Below are 20,800 nucleotides of genomic sequence, written 5' to 3'. Positions count from 1 at the left end.
CCTCATATTCATAATGCATTCTTAAAAATCTAAATTTGCATGTTTTAGGATTCGAACCCGAACATGGTCATATGAAATGTGAACACTTTAACCGCTAGACCACTTAAGATTGTTAAAATAATTTATTATTTTACGTATGTATTATATATTGTATTTAATATTTATTACTAATTAATTAATTTTTATATTAACCAAATAACTTCTAATAAAGAAAATATTATATATATATATATAAATATATATATATATATATATATATATATATATATGATGAGAGAAATATGTATAATAAAAAAATAAAATGTATTTATATAAAATTAATGATGAAAAATAATATAATATATATATATAAAAAAGGTAACTACATCTAATATATATATATATAAAGAGGTTGAAAATAATTAGAAACTAAAAAATATAAGATAAAATATATTTATAATTTTTAAAATATAAAATTTAATTAAGAAAGAGAGGAAATGAGAGAAGAGATAGAAAATACCTATATTATATATATATATATATATATATATATATATATATATATATATTTCTCTTTTCTAACCAAGGTTTATACTTTTTGGGAAAATAAAGGGACAACGGATTAAGTATATATCCCGTAAACACACTTAATTATTTAATTAGGCGCAAAACTTGTCATCTCACATATCTAACAAAAAAAACTTAGGTTAGGTTGATATCCACTTCTTGCCAACAAGAAGAAGAGGGGATAATAAGTTTATACTTTATAGATTATTAATAATATATTCTTCCTTTTAAATTTAATTTAATAGTTGGTTTCTTTAAATTTTTAATTATAATTTTAAGTTAGAGAGATCTGGTTAGGTTAGTATTTTATATTAAAAAATTAATTTAAAAATATTAAGTGAGAGAGTATAATATTTTTTTATTTAATTTAAAAAGATTATATATATATATATATATATAAAAGATAAATTTGACAAATTATATGAAAAAAAATCATTATTATAATATCCATATTCAATATTGAAAAAAAAATTGAAAAAATCAATTGAGTAAAGATAATGATTACGTGTGTATTCAATCTTCTTAAATTAAAACAAAATCATTTTAATTTTTGCCATGTAATGAAAGTGATGGGAGGTATTATATGATTAATCAGTTAAATGATGTGACAGATATCATCCAGCTTTATTTAATAATCCTATATTGTAATGTTTGGATAGAATATACAAATTTAGGTAGACCAACATGGGAATGGCTCACCTGTCACATGGTCCAAACTATTTATTATATTTTTTATTACTCAATTTAAATGTTATATAACAGTATCTAATCAAGTGCCATTTTAAATGCTTTATTTATTAGAAATTGGATATAGTTTTTTTTTTTTGCTCCAGCTTGAATGCTAGCTCTAAAAAATTGCTGACCATTTTAAATTTAAGTTTTCAATTTTTTTGGAGGTGGAATAAATAATAGGGCTATGTTTTTAAACTTCTTAAAGGAAGAAAATGATATTATAAAATAATAGTAATGAAGTTCAACTTTACACGTCTATAATCTCGATGCTTTAATTTTGTCCTTTTCTTCATATCTCCATATTATTTATTAAATAAAATTATATATGCCAATAATGTATACTAAATTATTTTAATACATAGCTTTAACTTATACTAACAATAAACTAATTAGTAAGTGTCCCTTCCATGCATTAATAATGTATTGTTTTATTAGTATGATATATTATTAATCCATTAAATAGCTCAAATAAAAATATATATAATCTAAAAGAACAAAAAATTCATATACTTAGAACTACTTAAATTAAATATATATATATATAATAAAAAAATCAAATATATATTATATGTATTTGTTTATATTACCTATAACCTATTAAAATATAATATCTCTACACAAGTTTGTGGGTTCGAAATTTCAATGTTATTTCATAACATAAAATATGAAAAACAAAAGAAAAACCGATTCAACGGTCCGGTTCGGTCCAGTCTTTTACTTTTTATTTGAACAAGTCCAGTCCAGCATCAACGAAATTAAAACCAGATGGGCCAGTCCACATCAAATTAGGAAGAATAAAAAGGGGAAATTAGTGGAGCATGGATCGGCCCATTAACAATGTTGAATTAAGAGTCCAAAAAAGAATTCATATTCTTTATTATAAAATTAATTAATGATGTTTTAAAAACTAATTTATAGTTTCTAACTAATTTATTTTTTTATTAAATTAAAGTTATTAACTTTAAAATCGTTAAATATTAAAAATTAACTTAAAATGATAACTAATTAACTTGTCTAAATATATATATATATATATATAAATTGTTTTAATTTCATCTGAAAGTATTTTTAGTTTGATTCTAATCAGATTTAACTTTTATTATATTTAATTGCAAAATTAATTGATGATTTTTTAAATGATAACAAAAGTTACACAATCATAATATCCTGGAAAATTTATACTCAATATTCTGGAACATTAAACTCAATATATATAATTGTTGGATTCTTTATTTTTTTATAATAATAATATATTTATTCAAATGAGTACTAACTTTTAGTTTAACGAAAATAAGACGTGGGTATTCCAATTTTAAAAGAGAAGCAAAATCAACTTCTTAAAAAAAAAATAAAAAAAAATCAATGTATATTATATATATAATTTTATATGTTCAAATTTTTATATATTATTTTAAATAAAGATAACAATGATTTCTAATAGAAGTATAATGGAAACTTCTAACATTAATTAATTAATTAATTAATTATATACAAAATTAGTGAAAATATCAATTTCATTTTCTCCCAAATAGGAACAATCACAAACCATTTAAATATATATATCTTGTTGACTATTCAAAAAAACAATGGGACCATTGAAAATGCAATCATGCAAAAGTAGTACAATTTCCCATTAACTTTACACCACAAGATTATTATACAATTATTAAATAAAATTAACAATTAAATTTAAAACATGAGATCAAATAATTTAATTTTGTAATCAACTATTTAGTAAATTTACATTTTTTTTTTAATCTTATAGTTGTATTTAAAGTAAAAAATCAAAAAAAAATCTCCATAGTTATATATCCCCTAATAAATATATATTATCCCAAGTTACCAAAAACCGATGAATATATATAATATAATAGATTTGGGAGATCCACTTTGAAGATGAAGATGAGATGCACTTAAAACGCCATATAGACTTAAATGAGTCAAATAGGGTTACTCTACTTTCTATTCTACTATCAATATCAACAACAAAAACGTCCATCTCATTCTAGAGCTTCTGTATTCCCACCATTGAAGCAAGCAGAGCTAGAAATGAGGTCAGTTTCTCTAATCTTCTTCTTCTTCCTCCTTACTCTGTACATTTCCATGTCCATGGTCAGATCATCTTCAATGAGAGATGCCGCCCTTCTTCTCCGACCAATAAACAATGGCCGTCTCATTGACCAAGATACCCATCTTCAAAACTGGGCTCAAACCACTCCAAACCCACCCTGCGATTGGACTGGTATCACCTGCCACCCACAAAACGGCGCCGTTGTTTCAATCTCCCTCGACAGTTTCAATCTCGCCGGACCTTTCCCCGACGATTTCTGCCGGATTACTACCCTACAGAGTCTCTCTTTAGGAGATAACAGTTTGAACGGCACTCTGACCGCAGATTCAATCTCTCTATGTAACACTCTTCTTTTCTTGAATCTCTCTTCAAATTACTTCACCGGAGAGTTGCCGGAGTTTTCCCCTGTCTTTTCCAACCTTACTACGCTTGATCTCTCTTACAACAACTTCTCCGGCGATATTCCGACCAGTTTTGGAATGTTTCCGTCGCTAAAGGTACTCAGTCTGTACGCTAATAGTCTCACCGGACCTGGGCCTGTGCCGGAGTTCATTACTAATCTCTCTCAATTAACACGGCTTGATCTAGCTTATAATCCTTTCATGCCAAGCCCACTTCCTGAATCAATCGGGAACTTAACAAAACTTGAATATCTATGGCTTGCACAGACAAATCTCGTCGGTGTTATTCCTGATTCGATTGGTCATTTGTTTCAACTTAAGAATCTCGACCTTACCAAGAACAATCTCACCGGCAGTATTCCGGAAGGTATTAGCCGGTTGATTAACATAGAACAAATCGAGCTTTATCAAAACCAATTGTCCGGTGAATTGCCTGATGTTTTCTCGAACCTGACATTAATGATTCAACTTGACTTTTCTCAGAACAATCTCACCGGTAAACTACCCTTAAGTCTTGCTAAATTGCATCTGCAATCACTCAATCTGAATGATAACAGCCTTTCCGGCGAGATTCCGGATGCCATTGCTTCTAATCCTAATCTTTCAGTACTAAAGCTTTTCAACAACAGATTTTCAGGCAAATTGCCGGGGAAGTTGGGTGAGAATTCAAGCCTAATGGATTTTGATGTCTCAGGAAATGAACTTGAAGGAATGATTCCATTGAATCTCTGTCACTATAAGAATCTCGAACGACTGGTCCTTTTCAATAATCAATTTTCAGGTCCAATTCCTGAGTTATTCGGAGATTGTCATTCTCTCAATTATGTTCGAATTGAGAACAATAGACTATCGGGTTCAGTTCCTTCAGGTTTCTGGAGCTTGCCAGGACTACAACACCTTCAGTTAGAAAACAATGCCTTCTCAGGCCAAATTCCATCGCTATTCTCTAACGCAATGGGCTTAACCACGATGTGGATCGCCGGGAACAACTTTTCAGGCCAGCTTCCATCCGAAATCTGCCATTTATCGAATCTAGTAGACGTGGATATGAGTAGAAATCAGTTCTCTGGAGCATTACCTACTTGCATCACTAATTGGAAACACTTGGAGAATCTTTATTTACAAGGCAACAAATTAGAAGGTGAAATTCCCATCAATGTTACTAACTGGAGACATCTGGTTGAGATGAACTTGTCTAACAATCGTTTCCACGGCGAAATCCCTAGTGATCTCGGACATCTCCCTGATCTTCTGTACCTGGATCTTTCCCGGAACTTGTTTTCCGGGAATATTCCGCCTGAGCTGACAAAGCTGAAGCTCAATGTATTCAACGTCTCAAATAACTACCTCCAAGGAGAAGTCCCAGCCGGTTTCGACTCCGAGTACTTCCTTTCTAGCCTAATGGGAAACCCGGGTCTGTGCAGTCGCAGTCTAAAACCACTTCCTAAATGCCATAAACCCAAACCCTTCAATTCTCACTTGGTGGGTCTGGTAGTGGCCTTCTCTGTAATACTCACCATATTACTTGTATGGCTTGTAAAGTCGAAAACGTTCAAACTACTCTTGGGCAAACGGAAATCGCCTCTAACGATGACTTCATTCGAGCAGGTTCGGTTTAGTGTAGAAGAAATATTGGAATCCTTGACTGATGGTAATCAGATAGGTGAAGGTGGTTCTGGTCGGGTTTATAGACTGCAACTGAAGAAGACAGGACAGGTATTGGCAGTTAAGAGGCTATGGTGGGGAGGGAACAAGAAGAGTGAAGAGAACGCAGACGAAGTGTTCCGATCGGAGATCGAGACGCTAGGAAGGGTTCGCCACGGGAATGTGGTGAAGCTTTTGTTCAGTTGCATAGGGGAAGATATTAGGATATTAGGGTACGAGTACATGGAAAACGGAAGTTTAGCCGACGTTTTGCATGGGGAGAAAGGGGGTATGGATTTGGATTGGGGAAAGAGGTTTACTATAGCAGTCGGGGCTGCACAAGGACTGGCTTATCTTCATCACTATTGTGTGCCGCCGATTGTTCACAGGGATGTTAAGTCGAATAACATTCTTCTGGACGAATATTTTGTGCCGAGGCTTGCTGATTTTGGACTCGCCAAGTCCTTACATGGGGATGGGGATGACGACAAGCGGGTTTCTCGTGTTGCAGGCTCTTGTGGCTACATTGCCCCAGGTCAGTAATCTTTGTTGAATCTATGTTCGGTTATGACATTTAGTGTAATTCGTTTCTGTTTTTTACTTGTAGAGTATGGCTACACAATGAAGGTGAATGAGAAAAGTGACGTTTACAGTTTTGGGGTGGTTCTCTTGGAATTGGTTAGCGGTAGAAGGCCAACTTCTGAGTCGTTCGGAGAGGGTAAGGATATTGTTAAGTGGGCTAGAGAAGGTGCTTTGTTATCGTCGGATCAAGACTTTGGTTGGCTAGTTGACAAGAGGATGACGATTTCTTGGAGTGACTACGAAGGAATTGAGAAAGTTGTCAAAGTGGCTCTTGGTTGTACCTCGGCTTCGCCTAAAGATAGACCTTGTATGACAAGAGTGGTTGAAATGCTAAAGGGTTATCAATCCAGCAAATAAGCCTAAGGATTGGATTCTTGTTTGCTTCTGCGGATTCTTAAGAATTCTTCTTATAGAATCAGTAGGATACCTGGAGATTTGGATGATTAGTGACTCTGGCTCCATTCAACTTGGTTTCCATCTTCATGCCGCTCCAAACTCCTCGGAAGCACCAAATATAACAGCGAGAAAATCAGTGGGATAGGATGATGAATCTGAATTTGTAAATACTTTCCTTTTAAATGAGAATTGAAAATTTTCCTGATATTCCAAAATTTGTTTATCTGTTTCTGCATTTTATTTCATCTCGGTTAGGCTACTTGTCTACACGATTCTTTTAGCATGTTACAAAATGCATGGAAAATGAACATATTAAGTCCTATCATAATCAAACAACTAGCATCACACCTGGAAATTGTTCCTTCTTCCACAGATCATCTTCTGGTCTGGACTTTCATCATATGATTCATCTGTTATGCAGACATACTCTTTTACAAATGTTTTCTTTGTGCCTGCCAACTGACATCAGATAAAATACTTTAAGAGAATAAACTAAACTCAAAACAGACTAATTGATTTAAATCTACTTTAGAATAGGTTTATACCTGTCTACCTGGTGAGGGGTTTTACATCTACAATTCTTTAAGAGGCCTTGCTAATGCAAATTTGGAATTGGGATTTACAGACATCAATAACTCTATGACAACCACCTCTTTTGGGCGGCTTATATTAAGACCATGATCCATAAGTCCTGCTTTCCAAATGTTCACAACAGATGCATCAAGATTTAAGTTCATAGTAGATAATGAAAAGAAAATAGCCAGGATTGTTTACCAGGCTTAAGTTTTTTCCCTTCATAGAGTTCTTCTACCAAGGGATGGGCTGCCCAATGATTGACAGCCACCAGACTTGTAGGTTGAAACCCAACCAGCTTTCCTTCAATTGACATAACCACCTGAAGTTTCTCCAGCAGTAAGATAAGATAAGAAGGACAATTGTGAGAAAACTACTAGAGTTGACCAATATGCAATAAAGATATGAAGGATTATGATTCAGATTTAGATCTACCAGTTTATGTAATTCACTAACCTTCTAAATTTCATCATATCAAATAAACAATCAACACAAGTAAATTTAGAACTTAGCTTGAAGGAAATCATTACCAGAAGATATTTAGATGAACTTTTAGAAATTAAATTATCTAATTTTGGTAAAGAAATTTCAGAATTAGGTTATCAACTCCTAGAACAATACTACAAGAATTGTATAGCATGCTTTACTTTATGGTTCCAAATAGTTAATACATAAAATTAAGGCAAAATATGTTATGTTAGTGTATCCCAATTCCCAACTAGCTCACTTTAACAACAACAAAACTGGACACACTTTTATACCAAATGAAGATGTATATATTTCATAGTTTGAGACTATAGTCTCAACCACAGTACCAATCACACTTTTATACCATAGTAAAATGTATTTATTTATCAAAATAAATTGAGGATTTCTTAGTGAAACAAACACACTTAAAACACAGTTTCCAAAAATGACCGTTATTCTATTCTCTGGAACCATTACCTGATAACTAGCAATATCTTGAGCAGAGGTTATCAGTTGGTCCTTCCTGTCTTCAGATGAAATAGGGCTGGATGTGATGTCTCCATTATGAAAGTCACTTTCACCAAGTCCCCTCAAGTACAGAGGGAGCTCTCCTATCCAAACGCCAAATTCCTTTTCTGTTGTTACATCTCCAGTCCAACCATAGGCATTCTGAATTTTCTTGATAATTGATGTGCAGTATTCTTCCAACTTTAATTTGAGAAAAAAGTAAACATAAGTAAAAAACATTATCCAAAATTTAGCACGTGAAGAGTGTAAATATACATACTTAAAATCCTTTATTGCTGCTTCAAGAAATAAGAAAGGCATACTTAAAAAAACCTTGAGTTCATAGATGTTTCGGGATATAAAGAAAAGCTTAATTGGTTCCAACTTTGTACGAAGGTTAGAATAACTATACACAAGGCAATATGCCCTTAAAGGCTAAAATCAGAAAACTAGTAAGATATTACAAGGCATACCCTTGTACATTCCATCAACTGAACTTTGATGTGGTCAGTAGTATACGATTGGGAAGACCTGTTTTCTCCAGGATACTTTCTCCTGCTATTCATTTGAGGCAAGTAAAGCTTTCCAAGGATACTGATGGTAATGAGACAAAACCCAGTTGCAACAATGGCAGAGAGCAATTTCAGTATTGATGCAATTTTCTGTAATAAGTGGGGCAACATAGTCAATCAACTTCAGTCACCACAATATATTCCAACTAATTAAATCATAAGATACAGAGTGGTATATCGTATAGAAAATTGTTTCAACCAGCCGATGTATTTGACCTTCACCAATGTAACAACAACAAAAAATACAGGGTGTTCTGTCTTTTGCATATGTAGAGGAATAATGTAATTGATACATATATAACTAATTTCATAAATACAAAGCCAAAATTAAAAGCATGTCCTTGATCATAATCAGACATGGATCTCCTACAATTAAGGAAAATGACAGATGCTTTTGATAACTGGTGGAAGACTGGCAGAAACCATGGCATGTCTTATTTGTTGGTTAAATACAAGGAGGTTACAGATCCACAAAAGGAAATAAAACAAGAGCAATCTCTTAATGTCAGGCTAGCTCTCTAATGATATCTCTTCAACAGGATAAGATTCCCAATTAAAGTGAGTGAATCTAATCAACTCTACAATGAAGGTAAGACTGGACGTCTTATAGCAGTAAATCAATAAAGGTCATGGAAATTTAACAAGAGCAATATACAAATGAAACAAACAGCTGGGTACCTTATTAGACCAGGTATTTGTTGGCTTCAGAATAGCATCAGAGAATAGTTTTTTCTGAGGTAATGTGTAATTGTCTTCATAATACATGTCCAAAATGTTAGCCAATTCAACCTGCAAAAATCTGACATCAAATATCACAACCTAATACATCACACTTAGGTAACATAAATTAGCAATAGGAATGAAATATGCAAGGACTGGGGAGATCATGTAAATAATGTAATAATGATAAATAAGGTGATAGGAGGAAAAACACCCCCAAAAATAGCTAACATTGGAAGCAAAAACCTTTCATGATATATTTTAACCCAAAAAAAACTGCATATAATTCTTTCACAAGTACACTAAAGCACATAATCAATAACAAAAGCAGGAAAAATAAATATACAACTAGGAAGTAAATACATAGTCTCCAAAGACAGCATGCATAAAATGGTTGCATCAAGAGAAGAAACAAAGCAAGTACCATCTGGGAGTGGGTCAAAAGGATCTCCCACTTATTTTCTTCTGTGTTTCTCCAACCATCCAGTTTTACACCAGGCAGCCTATCAATGTCAATTTGAAGTCTATAAGCAGGACCATACTCAATAGTCCAAGAACTAAACTCAGTGCCACCAATCTCTTCAAGTTCAAAATATGCAGGTGAAGTCCACCAATTGTTCTTGAAATTTGTTTTCACAGACTTATAGTTGGCCTTCGTCAAGTTAAAATGTTCAAACAAGTTTTTAGCAGTTCCAACAATTTCATCTTCTAGTAAATTATACAATGCAACAGATGCATCACTGGATTCTATCTTTTCATCCCTGCGGAACCATTGGAAAAGTTTCTTCTTCCTCTTCCCCGTCATATTACTAGTGAAATTCTTCTTGTTGCTCTTGAGAGCAGCATGATACACAACTTCAGCCAGAACATAAATAACTCGTTCATCCGAGGAGTTAACTGTGAGAGATGGAATAACCTGATGAAAACGAAATGCATAAGAGAACTGGATCCAGTATAGTTTGATTTACAAATGAAAACAAAAACAGGATTAAGCATAAGAACATGATTGAAACCTCCCGTGCATTCTCCAAATCGTCCATGTTTCTATCCGTTCCAGGCTTAAAAAGTATCAATTCAAAATTCCAAAGCTGTTGTATTACAACTTGTCTGAATGTCATAGCAAGTATATTCTGCGATGTAGTACTAGACAAAATATCTTCAGTGAGAGTATGTTTCAATTTTCTAGCTTTATCTTCCACTCTTCTAGATGGCAGAAACTACAATCATACAAATATCCACAATCATTCTCATATTCATAAATCTACTACAAAAGAAATGACAGTGAAAACGATAAAATAGTAAAATACCAGTCGAGTCGAGATTGTGCTATTCTCATCAGGCGGACCAGGAAAAAACGTTTCCACAACCATAGCTTCCATTCCTTCGGAAACATGCTGGGAAGCCGTATCACCTCCATCGGCAGCCGCTGCAGTCAATGCCTGTTCAAAGTCGACGGAACCAACTAGCGTAAGTCGAGCCAAGCGGTTCTCGTAAGCTCTAACACCAGGAAGTGTCTTTCCATCGGAATCTACAATTGCCTTGAGAACTTCCTTTTCAGTCGCTGGAGCAGCCTTTGAAAACGAAGAAGCGCGGACTTGAAATGAATCTCCAAAGGTTTTGCAACATAGTTTTCCATGTGAAGTGAGATTTATGGATGGTGAATAGTGACGCTTAGAGGCATACAAGGATGTGGAGTGAGGAAGAGATTGAATGAAGGTGAAAGCCATGATCAAGCAACCATGTCTAAGCTCAGAGTCGGACTTCGTCTTCTAGGTTTCTATTCGGCTTGTTTGTTTAGAGCAGTTATCGAAACACATAAATATTTTAATGTGTTGATATGTAAATAATATGTATTATTTAAAATTTTAATATAATAAATAATAATTTGAAATAAAATTTCATAACTAAAAAACATAAGAATATATAAATTATAACTAAAAAAAATAAAATAAAATTTGTGTTCTTGGTTGAAAATCTATATGAATTTTAATTAAAAATAAAATTTATAAATTACCTCTCACCACTTTAGATCGAGATCAATAACTTTTTTTTTTAACTAAGTTCACATTAAATTTGATGTAAAATTGATATCATCTTCTCTAAATATCCCTTTTCAAAAGCTAATATATTTTGATTCTTGAAGAAATTCGTCTTTTTCTCACGCTCAACTTCGAAACAGACCGCCTAGGTGATTAGATCGCAAACCATTCCATTTCTTTATAATTATATTTTCTACATTTTTAAACTGTTAAAATAGATCTTTATTTGTAATGACAATTTTACTTTATATTATTATAAAAAAAATTAATAAAATTAGTATATAAAACACTATATCAAAAAGTAACTTAAGTAATAAAAATGATTTTTAAGAGATCAAAATTCACGAAATTCGATTCTCATTTCAAATGTCTAGAATGAAGTGGATGTTGAGACATTTTATTTTAAAAACTCATATTATTTTGTTGGCACAAATTATTTTTTTTCAAATTTAAAAAAAATTGTCAGTTAGAGTGGATTGATAACTTTATATTTATGCTTGGTACTATTTTTTTACTCAGGAATGAAAATGGAATGAATTAACATATTTATATGGAATGAAAATTTTCGAATTGTCGGGTCGAGATGGTTAATTTGGATATATATGTGAGTGTAAATGGATACTTTGGTCGGATTCTGGGTTAACCCGTCCATAAACTTAAAACGGTTAAAAATAAAATTAAAAATACTATAGGTATGTTTCGAACTCACAACCTAATAAAACAAGTACAACTCTTTAACCAACTAGACTAATAACACTATATATTTTTAATTCAAAACCAAATTTGATGAACGTGGGACGCTGTAACAATATAAGTTTAACTTTTTAACTAACTAATACATATATATATAATGATACTTAATTTTGAAAGTGTCTGAATTGTCGGATCGAGAGCTGTGGTTAATTTAGATATATATGTGAGAATAAATTGATATTTGGATCGGATTTTGGGTTGACCCGCCCATAAACTTAAAACGGTTAAAAATAAAATAAAAAATGTTATAGGTATGTTTCGAACTCTCGCAACCTAACAAAAATAAATACAACTCTTTAACCAACTAAGCTAATAACACTTTATATTTATAATTCAATACCAAATTTGATGAACGCGGAAAGTTGTTGTAACAATATATTTTTATCAGTTTGCATCGCATGTGGATCTTCCTAATTTTGTTAATGAGTTTAATTCCAGGATATTGATTTGATTCTCGGATATTTAGTTCCTCTCTACATTGGGAGGAATGAATCTCTCATATTTTTTCTATCATAATTATAATTATAATATATATATATATTCTTTTATAATTATATTATACGTTCTTTTACAATTAATATAATAATAAATTTATTTATTTATTATAGAAATAATTTCAATTATTTAAATATAAAATTATAATAAATTAATTAAATATAAATTATAAAAATTAAAAATAAAACAACAATTCTATATAACAAGTATTATTTAAAAAATATTAGAGAAGTTAAATATGAATTATTTTAATAAAAAATTTTATTAAAAAAATTATATCATGTTATAATATATTATTAAATTAAACGTTATATTTAATCTAAATGTATTTATCCACTATTATATAATATTTGAAAGATTTTTTCTTATATTATTTATTAAAGAAATAATTTTAATTATTTAATAATAAAATTATAATAAATTAATTAAATATAAATTATAAAAATTAAAAATAAAACAACAATTCTATATAACCAGTATTATTTAAAAAATATTAGAGAAGTTAAATATGAATTATTTTAATAAAAATTATTATTAAAAAAATTATACCATTTTATAATATATTATTAAATTAAACGTTATATTTAATCTAAATGTATTTATCCACTATTATATAATATTAGAAAGATTTTTTCTTATATTATTTATGTTTAATTTATAATTTTTTGTTTATAATTAGTAAAAAATTTAAATCATTCAATTTTTTTTATAAGTATTTTTATTTTGAAAAAGTTTAATTAATATGATAAAATATTAGATGCTTATATTTATATTTTATTAAATTATGAAATATTTAAATATTTTAAATAATTATGATATAAAAATAATAATATTTTATATTTTTAATTAAATAAAATATAATAAAAAATTAAAATATTAATACTAATCTTAATAATAAAATTATATTTATTATTTTTCTCTCCTAATCCAAACATTATATTATAATATAGTCAATGTCCAAAAACTAAGTGCTTGTTTGACCAAATATAATATAGTCAATGTCCAAAAACTAGTGCTTATTTGAATAAAAAAAAATTATTTTTTATTGTCAAGTTGAATTCTCACTTAACAAAAATGAAATTGAGATGAGTCAAAAATTGAATTGTTAACTTCTTTCATAGAATAATTTTAAGATTAAAATATTATATAATATATATATATATATATATATATATATATATATATATATATATATATATATATATATAATTTATAAACCAGTTTAAAAAATCATATCATAAAATAAACACAAAACAAACAAACTATAATATATATATATATATATATATATATATATATAAATCATGAATGGATTAATTAAGACAATTATTTGTCTAATTCGTCTTGGACATACTGTAGGTGAGATTGACATTATTGTTATACTTTGATTAAATTAATTAATCAACCCGAATATTTAAAAAATAATATATTAGTTTTAGATATCATCTACTAAATAAATAAATAGCAACAAAAAATTGACAAAAAAAATAGAATGTATTACTTTGTGGTGTAGAATTAAAAATAGTCCTCAAATTATGATTGAGAATACAGAATAATCAAATTAAAATATATTTTACTGTATTTATACAAAATTATCAATTCATCATTTTATGTTCAATTAGCACTTATATAGTTATAGGTTTGAACGGAAAATAGGATTATACCTTCCTTATTTTTATTCTATATATTCAAATTAAAATAGTGTTAATGTTAAATACATTCAATCATTTAATTTATCAAATTATAAATAAGTTAGAAAAAATATAATATTTGACATAATAAAAAAATGTCTTTCTGTCTTTCTAAAAATAAATTGACAGAGAAGTTGAAAAAGTTATTATTTTGTTTGATTTTCCTTGTATTGAATTTTGTTTTTTTAAATTTATATTTGAGTTAATGTTGTATTTTGTTCGGTGTCATATTTTATTTAGTCGAATTGAATTTTTCTATCTCAAAATTTTTAATACTAACAATACTCAATTTTTTTGCGAGTTGTTTGTTGCTCTTATTCTTCAATCATGCAGATGATCATTTTTCGAGTCAATGTTTGTCTTCTTGAAGGAGATGATTTTATTGAATTTGGAGTTCTTTTTATTTTTCTAATAAACAAATTTTAGAATTTATCTTTCTTATGAAGGTTTATTTTTTTTTTTTAATGAGTTTCACATTATTTTTGACAATATTTGTAGAAGGATTAGTTATCTAACATTTTTCAGCGTTGTTATCAACCCATCGGGCAAGATAAATTCATTGCATTTCCGAATTTTGGAAAGTGACTTCTTAATTGGTTGGATTGCCCTTGACAATTGACATCCTTCATTAATTATCGTTATTGAATTCAAATGAGTTTGTATTTTAAATTCTCATAAAAAAATTAGATGATTATTCAACATTTTTATTAAAATTTTAATTTTTACAAATTTGTATTATTTAAAATCTAAAACTTTATTTAAATTTTTAAATGTTATTTTTTATTATTAATAAATAATAATTTATATGTAACTTTTTATTTAATTTAATAAAAATTAATTTCTTATAATATATATATTTAGGATAGTTTGATTCAGTTTATAAAGACAAATATACTAAATACATAAACGTTTAATAAATTAATTAAATAATCTAAAAACAACAAGTTATAATGAAAATTGTTTAACTATTTTCAGATAATAAGATATATAATCAAACTTTTGAGTTTCTTTTTTTGACATTTGAAATGTCTACGGTCGTTATATTTTATTTTTGGTCGCAATTATGACTATTCTTCCCACAAATTTTCAACACAAAATTTAATGATGAACAATGACCTAATTAAGCTATATATATCTATATGTATGTATAATCCTCCATAATAAAAATCAAATTAACCAATTTTCAAATAAGTAAATAAATTTCTTCATGGCGAAGAAGACGAGCATACTAAGGAATTACATTAAGGCTTCATTAAGAGCACTTGCAAAGGCCAAAGATTTGTACTTTAAGGGCGTGACAGAATGCACCGGCCAAGTCAACTTTTCCGGCACCGGAATCATGGGTTTGCCGGCGCCACCGTCTTCTCTCCATAGGAGTTACAGTGTCAGTTCCGATTCTTCCACGAGATCATTCACCAGGTCTTCTTCTACTTCTTCTTCAAGGAAATCATCGGTGGATGTCGACGTCGGTCGGAAGATGCCGGCGACGGTGAGTCGGAGCCGGAGCGTGGCGGCGATTGGGAGAATTGATGAGAATGAGGCATATGATGGTGATGTCGATGCTAATACGATGAAATCGGAGTTTCTATTTCCTAGGAGCAGAAGCTATGCCGTCTCTTCTAGACGGCCATATTTTTAATTTGTTATTCTATAATTCTTTTAATTTTGTATAATATAAATTGATTGTTTTAAATTGTTATAGAGTATTTATCAATCATGTAATTCCATCTATAAGACATTCATATTTTGTTGCTATTTTTTTTTTTTGTTATTGAGCCATTTCTAAATGATTGGATCAATATTTTGTATAATCATTGATAAGTACTTGTGTTTATCAATAAAGATGATTTATTTTGACAAAAAAGTTTTAAAAAAATGATGCATTAAACAAGGTCTTAAAAAAAGTTAAGAGGTTATTCTTTTCTTTCATAATTAATTCTTAATTAAAATCTTATTATTATAATTATTATCTTTTTCATTTTTTTTGAACAAAAATAGTTGAGAAGTAAAATGAGTAAATGACTATTGAGTTACTTAAATATTTTAATTGAAAGATGTATTATTAAAATTTAGTAATCAAAATCTTCTACTAATTAAATTCGGTATTTAAATTTGATATTTTATCTAAGTTTTTTGGTGGTTCAAATCATCTTTATCCTTCCCAGTACTACAACAACGATGAAGTTGTTTTCGCAAAACATATCACTGAATTTAGCTCACTATGCCCGATCAAATGTTTGTATCGATTTTCAACGCATACTTCTGTTGTCGTGTTTTTAGGATTAATATCAAATCTATAGTACAGTGAATTCATTCAAATTTTTTTTATCCATTTATAAATGTCGCGTATATAATAAATTAATTGCGTTTAAAATGGTTAACACAAAACCTTGTTTATATATAACTTAAAGTTAAAGAATTTTAAATTATATAATTGAAGAAAAAAAATGTTTAAAATTTTAATTGGTCCAAGATGACAATTTTGTCATAAACAGGTAATTAAATATTTAAAAACTCAATTGTTCCCAAATTGTCATTTTTGCAATTTTGAAGTAAACTTTGACAATCATATTTGACTTTATAGTTTTTATCACAATTATAATTTTATTAAAATAATTATTTTTATTCTATTATGGCTTCAAAATATAAATATGATTCCTTTCTCTTTAATTAATGTAATTAAATAAAAATATTTTCATGAATCTAAATTTAGATTATATATCATAGTCTTAATCTCTTTTGAATATGTAAGATCATTATAATTTACATTAATTAATTGGTATAAATATTGTTTTTATTCAATATATTTTCTAAAGATAAACTTAAAAATAAAAACACATTTCCCAATAATTCTAATCAAACAACTTATAATTAACGGAAATCTCAAATTTCCGAATAACAAACCAACTAATTAAATTCAGTTAATATTTTAAAATCAAGCCGGGTAATCAAACGAAACGGGTCTAACGTAAGATCCATTACGTAAATCCGGGTGAACGAAACCATAAGGGCGAAGCACCTGATTATCAGCGAAATTCAGAGCAATTTCCATCCCATCCCAGCAAGAATCTCCGACGTAAATTGGATTATGATCGCCGTTACATTGTTGGCAACCTGTGAAATGAGTGATGAACGGCCGTCTATCTCCGGCGAGATATTTTTCCCTGACGACGGCGTAATGTTCTGTGTTAACTTCGGCGTGACGGCGTCTTAATCTGCGTACAGATTTCTCCATGTCTTCGTATATGTTGCTAATGTTTAGGAATTTTCCGACTAGGTTTAACCAGTAACCGGATAATTCGTATTCGTTTTCTAGATATATCTTTTTTCCCCATGTTTCTTTCTCTTTTATTATTAAATATATTAAACCTGATTGATCGTCGGATTTTGGGTATTCTTTGTCGGGGAATGTTGATCTTTGAATCTCGCCCCATTTTTCATAATCTGGACTTTGTGGACCCATTTCTGCCCAAACCTGACAAATCCGACCCGGAACACAGTTAGTAAATACATATTATTACATGAAAATAGTATTTTTATTTTATTGTTTTTATCAAATATAACTCGAACTATGAATCGGGACATTTTCATGCCTGACTCAACTTATCACAATTTTAGTTATCGGGACATCTTCTTAATTTAATTATTTAACACATTTGTAAAAGCAATGTAACAATTTGTTTTTAATTATTTCTACAAATCACACATTTTTTAAGAAATTCAAACCGTATTAGAAAGTTTTGAATGCCGACTCAACAAAATAAATACGTATAAACTGGTAAATCGTACACAAAATTATGTCATTATAAAGTATTTTGAAAAATAAATACAAAATTTATCTCTATTAAAAATTTCTCAAATCTTTCTTCAAATTACACATTTTTTAGTAAATCAAACCAACTTCGACAAAATAAAATGCGTAAATTTCGAAAACAATACTTAATTTTAAAAAACCCGCAAAAACCGTATATATATATATATATATCCTTTCATTTAAAAATGTGACAAATTAATTAAAGAAATAAAAATAATAAGATAAAATAAGATGACTGACTTTTTATCATTTTGAAAAAAATCTGAAATTGCTAAAATTTTTTGATAGTTTAATCTCATAGCAAAATTTAAAGTTGAAATCTTGTTAGATAAAAACTACCCAATTCAATTAAAGTTCAAATAATAAAATTTTAAAATTCTTTTAGATTTTCATCCAAAAAAAAAAATTCTCATATATAATTACTCTTATTATATTTAATAAATAAATATGTATAAATACCTCCATGAAATCCAAGGACCATTGACAATTCCTCATGAGAAAAACACCCGCATTAGCACCAACCCAACTCTTCTTCCCAAAAACAGCATCGGGCCAACCATGAATAACCATATTATAATCTTTATACCGGGTCAACGGTGCTTTAAAATCCATATCCGTAAAAATAGCATCCGAATCAATCCACAAAAACCATTCAGTTTCCGGGTGGGCCAACATCGCCGCCCGAACAACAGGCATCTTCGTCCAATACGACCTCATTTCACTATGAAGAAACGTATTACTATAATATATATCATACCCATGTATCCTACAATAATCCACTTTATTCTTAAAAAGCCTCAATTGAAGATGATCTCCAATCGGGTTCTTACACGGTTTCGGTTGCGACCCGGTTAAAATCAATACCCGATCCGATACTCCTGTTTTAAACGAAGGGTGGAGATTCAACCATTCTCGCCGCCTCTCATCCCAACTTGTTAAAGGCTGTCCGATTGAGTAATTGACGGTTGGATCGTCGTAGAATGTGTAGTTATCCGGGTTGTTAAGTCGGTCCACCGTATTGACGCCGGTGGGTGACCCGCAAGAGGTTACGCCGTCGGAAAAGAGAATCGGGTTGGGTTTTTGTGAGTAATTCTGATTCGGGTTGGACCATAACCAATAGAGACAAATAAGAATACCAGTAATAGATCCATAGAAACAGAAACGAGGTATGTTTCTTGATTTCGCCATTGGAGAGTTAGTTGTAAGAGAGAGAATCAAATTGTCTGAACTATGAAGGGGTTATTTATATGCGCAGGGAAGATTAATTCTGGTAATTGATTTAATGATTAACATTAATTAATATTGATAGAAAAAAAGTAATTAATCATTCTTTAAAGTATGATTTTTTTTATAAGTGATATTCAATATTGACTTTAACTTTTCAAAATTTCAAGATTCTTTTAGTTAAGTTTACTTTATTTAATAATAATGAAAATATATTATTTTTTATAATAAAACTAGTAATTATTATTTTTAAATATAAAATAAATATTTTAGCAAAATCAAACAAAATTAGTTGACATGCACTTTATTTTAAAAATAGTGATTATATCCAAATATATATAAATAAATTAATGAAATTTATACCTCATATATTATATATAAATAATAAATGTAAATATATGTATTTAGCAAGATATCTTTTCAAATATTTTAAAATTACTAATTATCCATATATAATATATATATATATATATATATATATTTAAATATTAAAATAAAAATTACACTACTTAACCGATATTTTTAAATAATTATTAAATATTATTATGTTAGTTTATAATATTATTATAGATGTTGATTTTCTCATCACAAAATATTGTTTTATAATTAAAAATAATATTATTATTGACAAAAAAAGAAGAAGGTTGAATTATTGTTTTATTTTTTTTTATTAAATTTAATATAAAATAAAAATGTAGAAATTTAAAAGTTTTAAAGAAACAAAAAAATTGAATAAAAAGTTTCAAATAAGTCAGTCATATTACATTTCAATTTTAAATTATTAGTAGACTTTTTTTTTAATAATATAACAAATATTAAATATTTTAAATAACAATAAAAATTAGAACCATAGAAACAAATTAAACCATTTCATTTTCATAATATTGCTGCCATGCTGGTGGCTATATATTCTAAATTATAATCCCATTATTTTGAATATTACTTTTCAACATTTAACCAATTTAGACTATTTTTTTTTTCTTTCAAAAACACCAACAAATACACGTTTTATTTTTCTTAAATGTTAATATTATATCAATAAAATTATTGTGTACATGCACTTATCTCCCCATCAATGGTCGAGAAAACAATTAATTCTTAGTAAAAGGATCTTGAAAATAATATGGTGATAAAAAAGAGTAAAGAAAAAACACAGAAATAATTATTGAGTTTTATTAAGAGAGAAACCAAACAAGGTGTTATTATAATGTGTGTCTACTAATGTATAAAGATCATATATTTATTTAAATATCTAACAACCGAAAACATACATGAATGAGATTGCAAAACAAGAAAAAAAAGTTTGAGTAAACCCATTTGGAACTTTGTATATATGTTATCTAAGGCCACCAACAAGTATATATTTTGAGAAACTATTGACATATGCATGTAGTAGTAAATATTGGTTAATTCATATAGTGCTTTTGATATGATTGATGTCTTGTTCCCACCAAATGGCTAATATGATTGCATGAATAAAATACCTAGTTATTCATTTGTTTTAAACTCTTCATTTGAAAACAAACTTTATTAATTAAAAAAATCATAATATTTTCTTTAACAAAAAAATAG

General features: G+C 28.9%; 4 protein-coding genes across 4 annotated transcripts; 2 read left to right on the top strand and 2 right to left on the bottom strand.

The window, feature by feature from the left end:
* The first annotated feature begins 3,184 nt into the window (after positions 1-3,184).
* LOC124919610 (LRR receptor-like serine/threonine-protein kinase HSL2) lies at positions 3,185-6,588 on the top strand. Its single transcript, XM_047459884.1, has 2 exons — positions 3,185-5,929; positions 6,002-6,588. Exons 1-2 carry the CDS (start codon positions 3,214-3,216, stop codon positions 6,331-6,333), a joined length of 3,048 nt encoding a protein of 1,015 aa, XP_047315840.1. The 5' UTR covers positions 3,185-3,213; the 3' UTR covers positions 6,334-6,588.
* A 341-nt stretch (positions 6,589-6,929) lies between these two features.
* On the bottom strand, positions 6,930-11,015 carry LOC124919612. Its single transcript, XM_047459886.1, has 8 exons — positions 10,520-11,015; positions 10,226-10,429; positions 9,637-10,128; positions 9,171-9,281; positions 8,394-8,582; positions 7,891-8,121; positions 7,147-7,267; positions 6,930-7,063 (listed from the first exon to the last, which is right to left on the bottom strand). The coding sequence occupies exons 1-8, from the start codon at positions 10,937-10,939 to the stop codon at positions 6,945-6,947; spliced, it is 1,887 nt and encodes a 628-aa protein (XP_047315842.1). The 5' UTR covers positions 10,940-11,015; the 3' UTR covers positions 6,930-6,944.
* A 4,382-nt stretch (positions 11,016-15,397) lies between these two features.
* On the top strand, positions 15,398-15,829 carry LOC124919213. The gene has a single exon (XM_047459407.1). The coding sequence runs from the start codon at positions 15,398-15,400 to the stop codon at positions 15,827-15,829; it is 432 nt and encodes a 143-aa protein (XP_047315363.1).
* Positions 15,830-17,125: 1,296 nt separating this feature from the next.
* On the bottom strand, positions 17,126-19,192 carry LOC124919204 (glycosyltransferase 6-like). Its single transcript, XM_047459394.1, has 2 exons — positions 18,464-19,192; positions 17,126-17,665 (listed from the first exon to the last, which is right to left on the bottom strand). The coding sequence occupies exons 1-2, from the start codon at positions 19,190-19,192 to the stop codon at positions 17,126-17,128; spliced, it is 1,269 nt and encodes a 422-aa protein (XP_047315350.1).
* Between the last annotated feature and the right edge of the window lie 1,608 nt (positions 19,193-20,800).

Source organism: Impatiens glandulifera, chromosome 1, assembly GCF_907164915.1.
Source record: "Impatiens glandulifera chromosome 1, dImpGla2.1, whole genome shotgun sequence".
Lineage (NCBI taxonomy): Eukaryota > Viridiplantae > Streptophyta > Magnoliopsida > Ericales > Balsaminaceae > Impatiens > Impatiens glandulifera.
This window is presented reverse-complemented; position numbering and strand designations above follow the sequence as displayed.

Coding starts and splice junctions, on each gene's coding strand:
- LOC124919610 (XM_047459884.1), top strand. CDS start 3,214: ATGAGTCAAATAGGGTTACTCTACTTTCTATTCTACTATCAATATCAA. Junction 5,930..6,001: donor TTGTGGCTACATTGCCCCAG/GTCAGTAATCTT, acceptor TTTTACTTGTAG/AGTATGGCTACACAATGAAG.
- LOC124919612 (XM_047459886.1), bottom strand. CDS start 10,939: ATGGCTTTCACCTTCATTCAATCTCTTCCTCACTCCACATCCTTGTAT. Junction 9,282..9,636: donor TTTTGACCCACTCCCAGATG/GTACTTGCTTTG, acceptor AGATTTTTGCAG/GTTGAATTGGCTAACATTTT. Junction 8,122..8,393: donor AGTTGATGGAATGTACAAGG/GTATGCCTTGTA, acceptor CTCAAATTAAAG/TTGGAAGAATACTGCACATC.
- LOC124919213 (XM_047459407.1), top strand. CDS start 15,398: ATGGCGAAGAAGACGAGCATACTAAGGAATTACATTAAGGCTTCATTA.
- LOC124919204 (XM_047459394.1), bottom strand. CDS start 19,192: ATGGCGAAATCAAGAAACATACCTCGTTTCTGTTTCTATGGATCTATT. Junction 17,666..18,463: donor GGTCCTTGGATTTCATGGAG/GTATTTATACAT, acceptor CGGATTTGTCAG/GTTTGGGCAGAAATGGGTCC.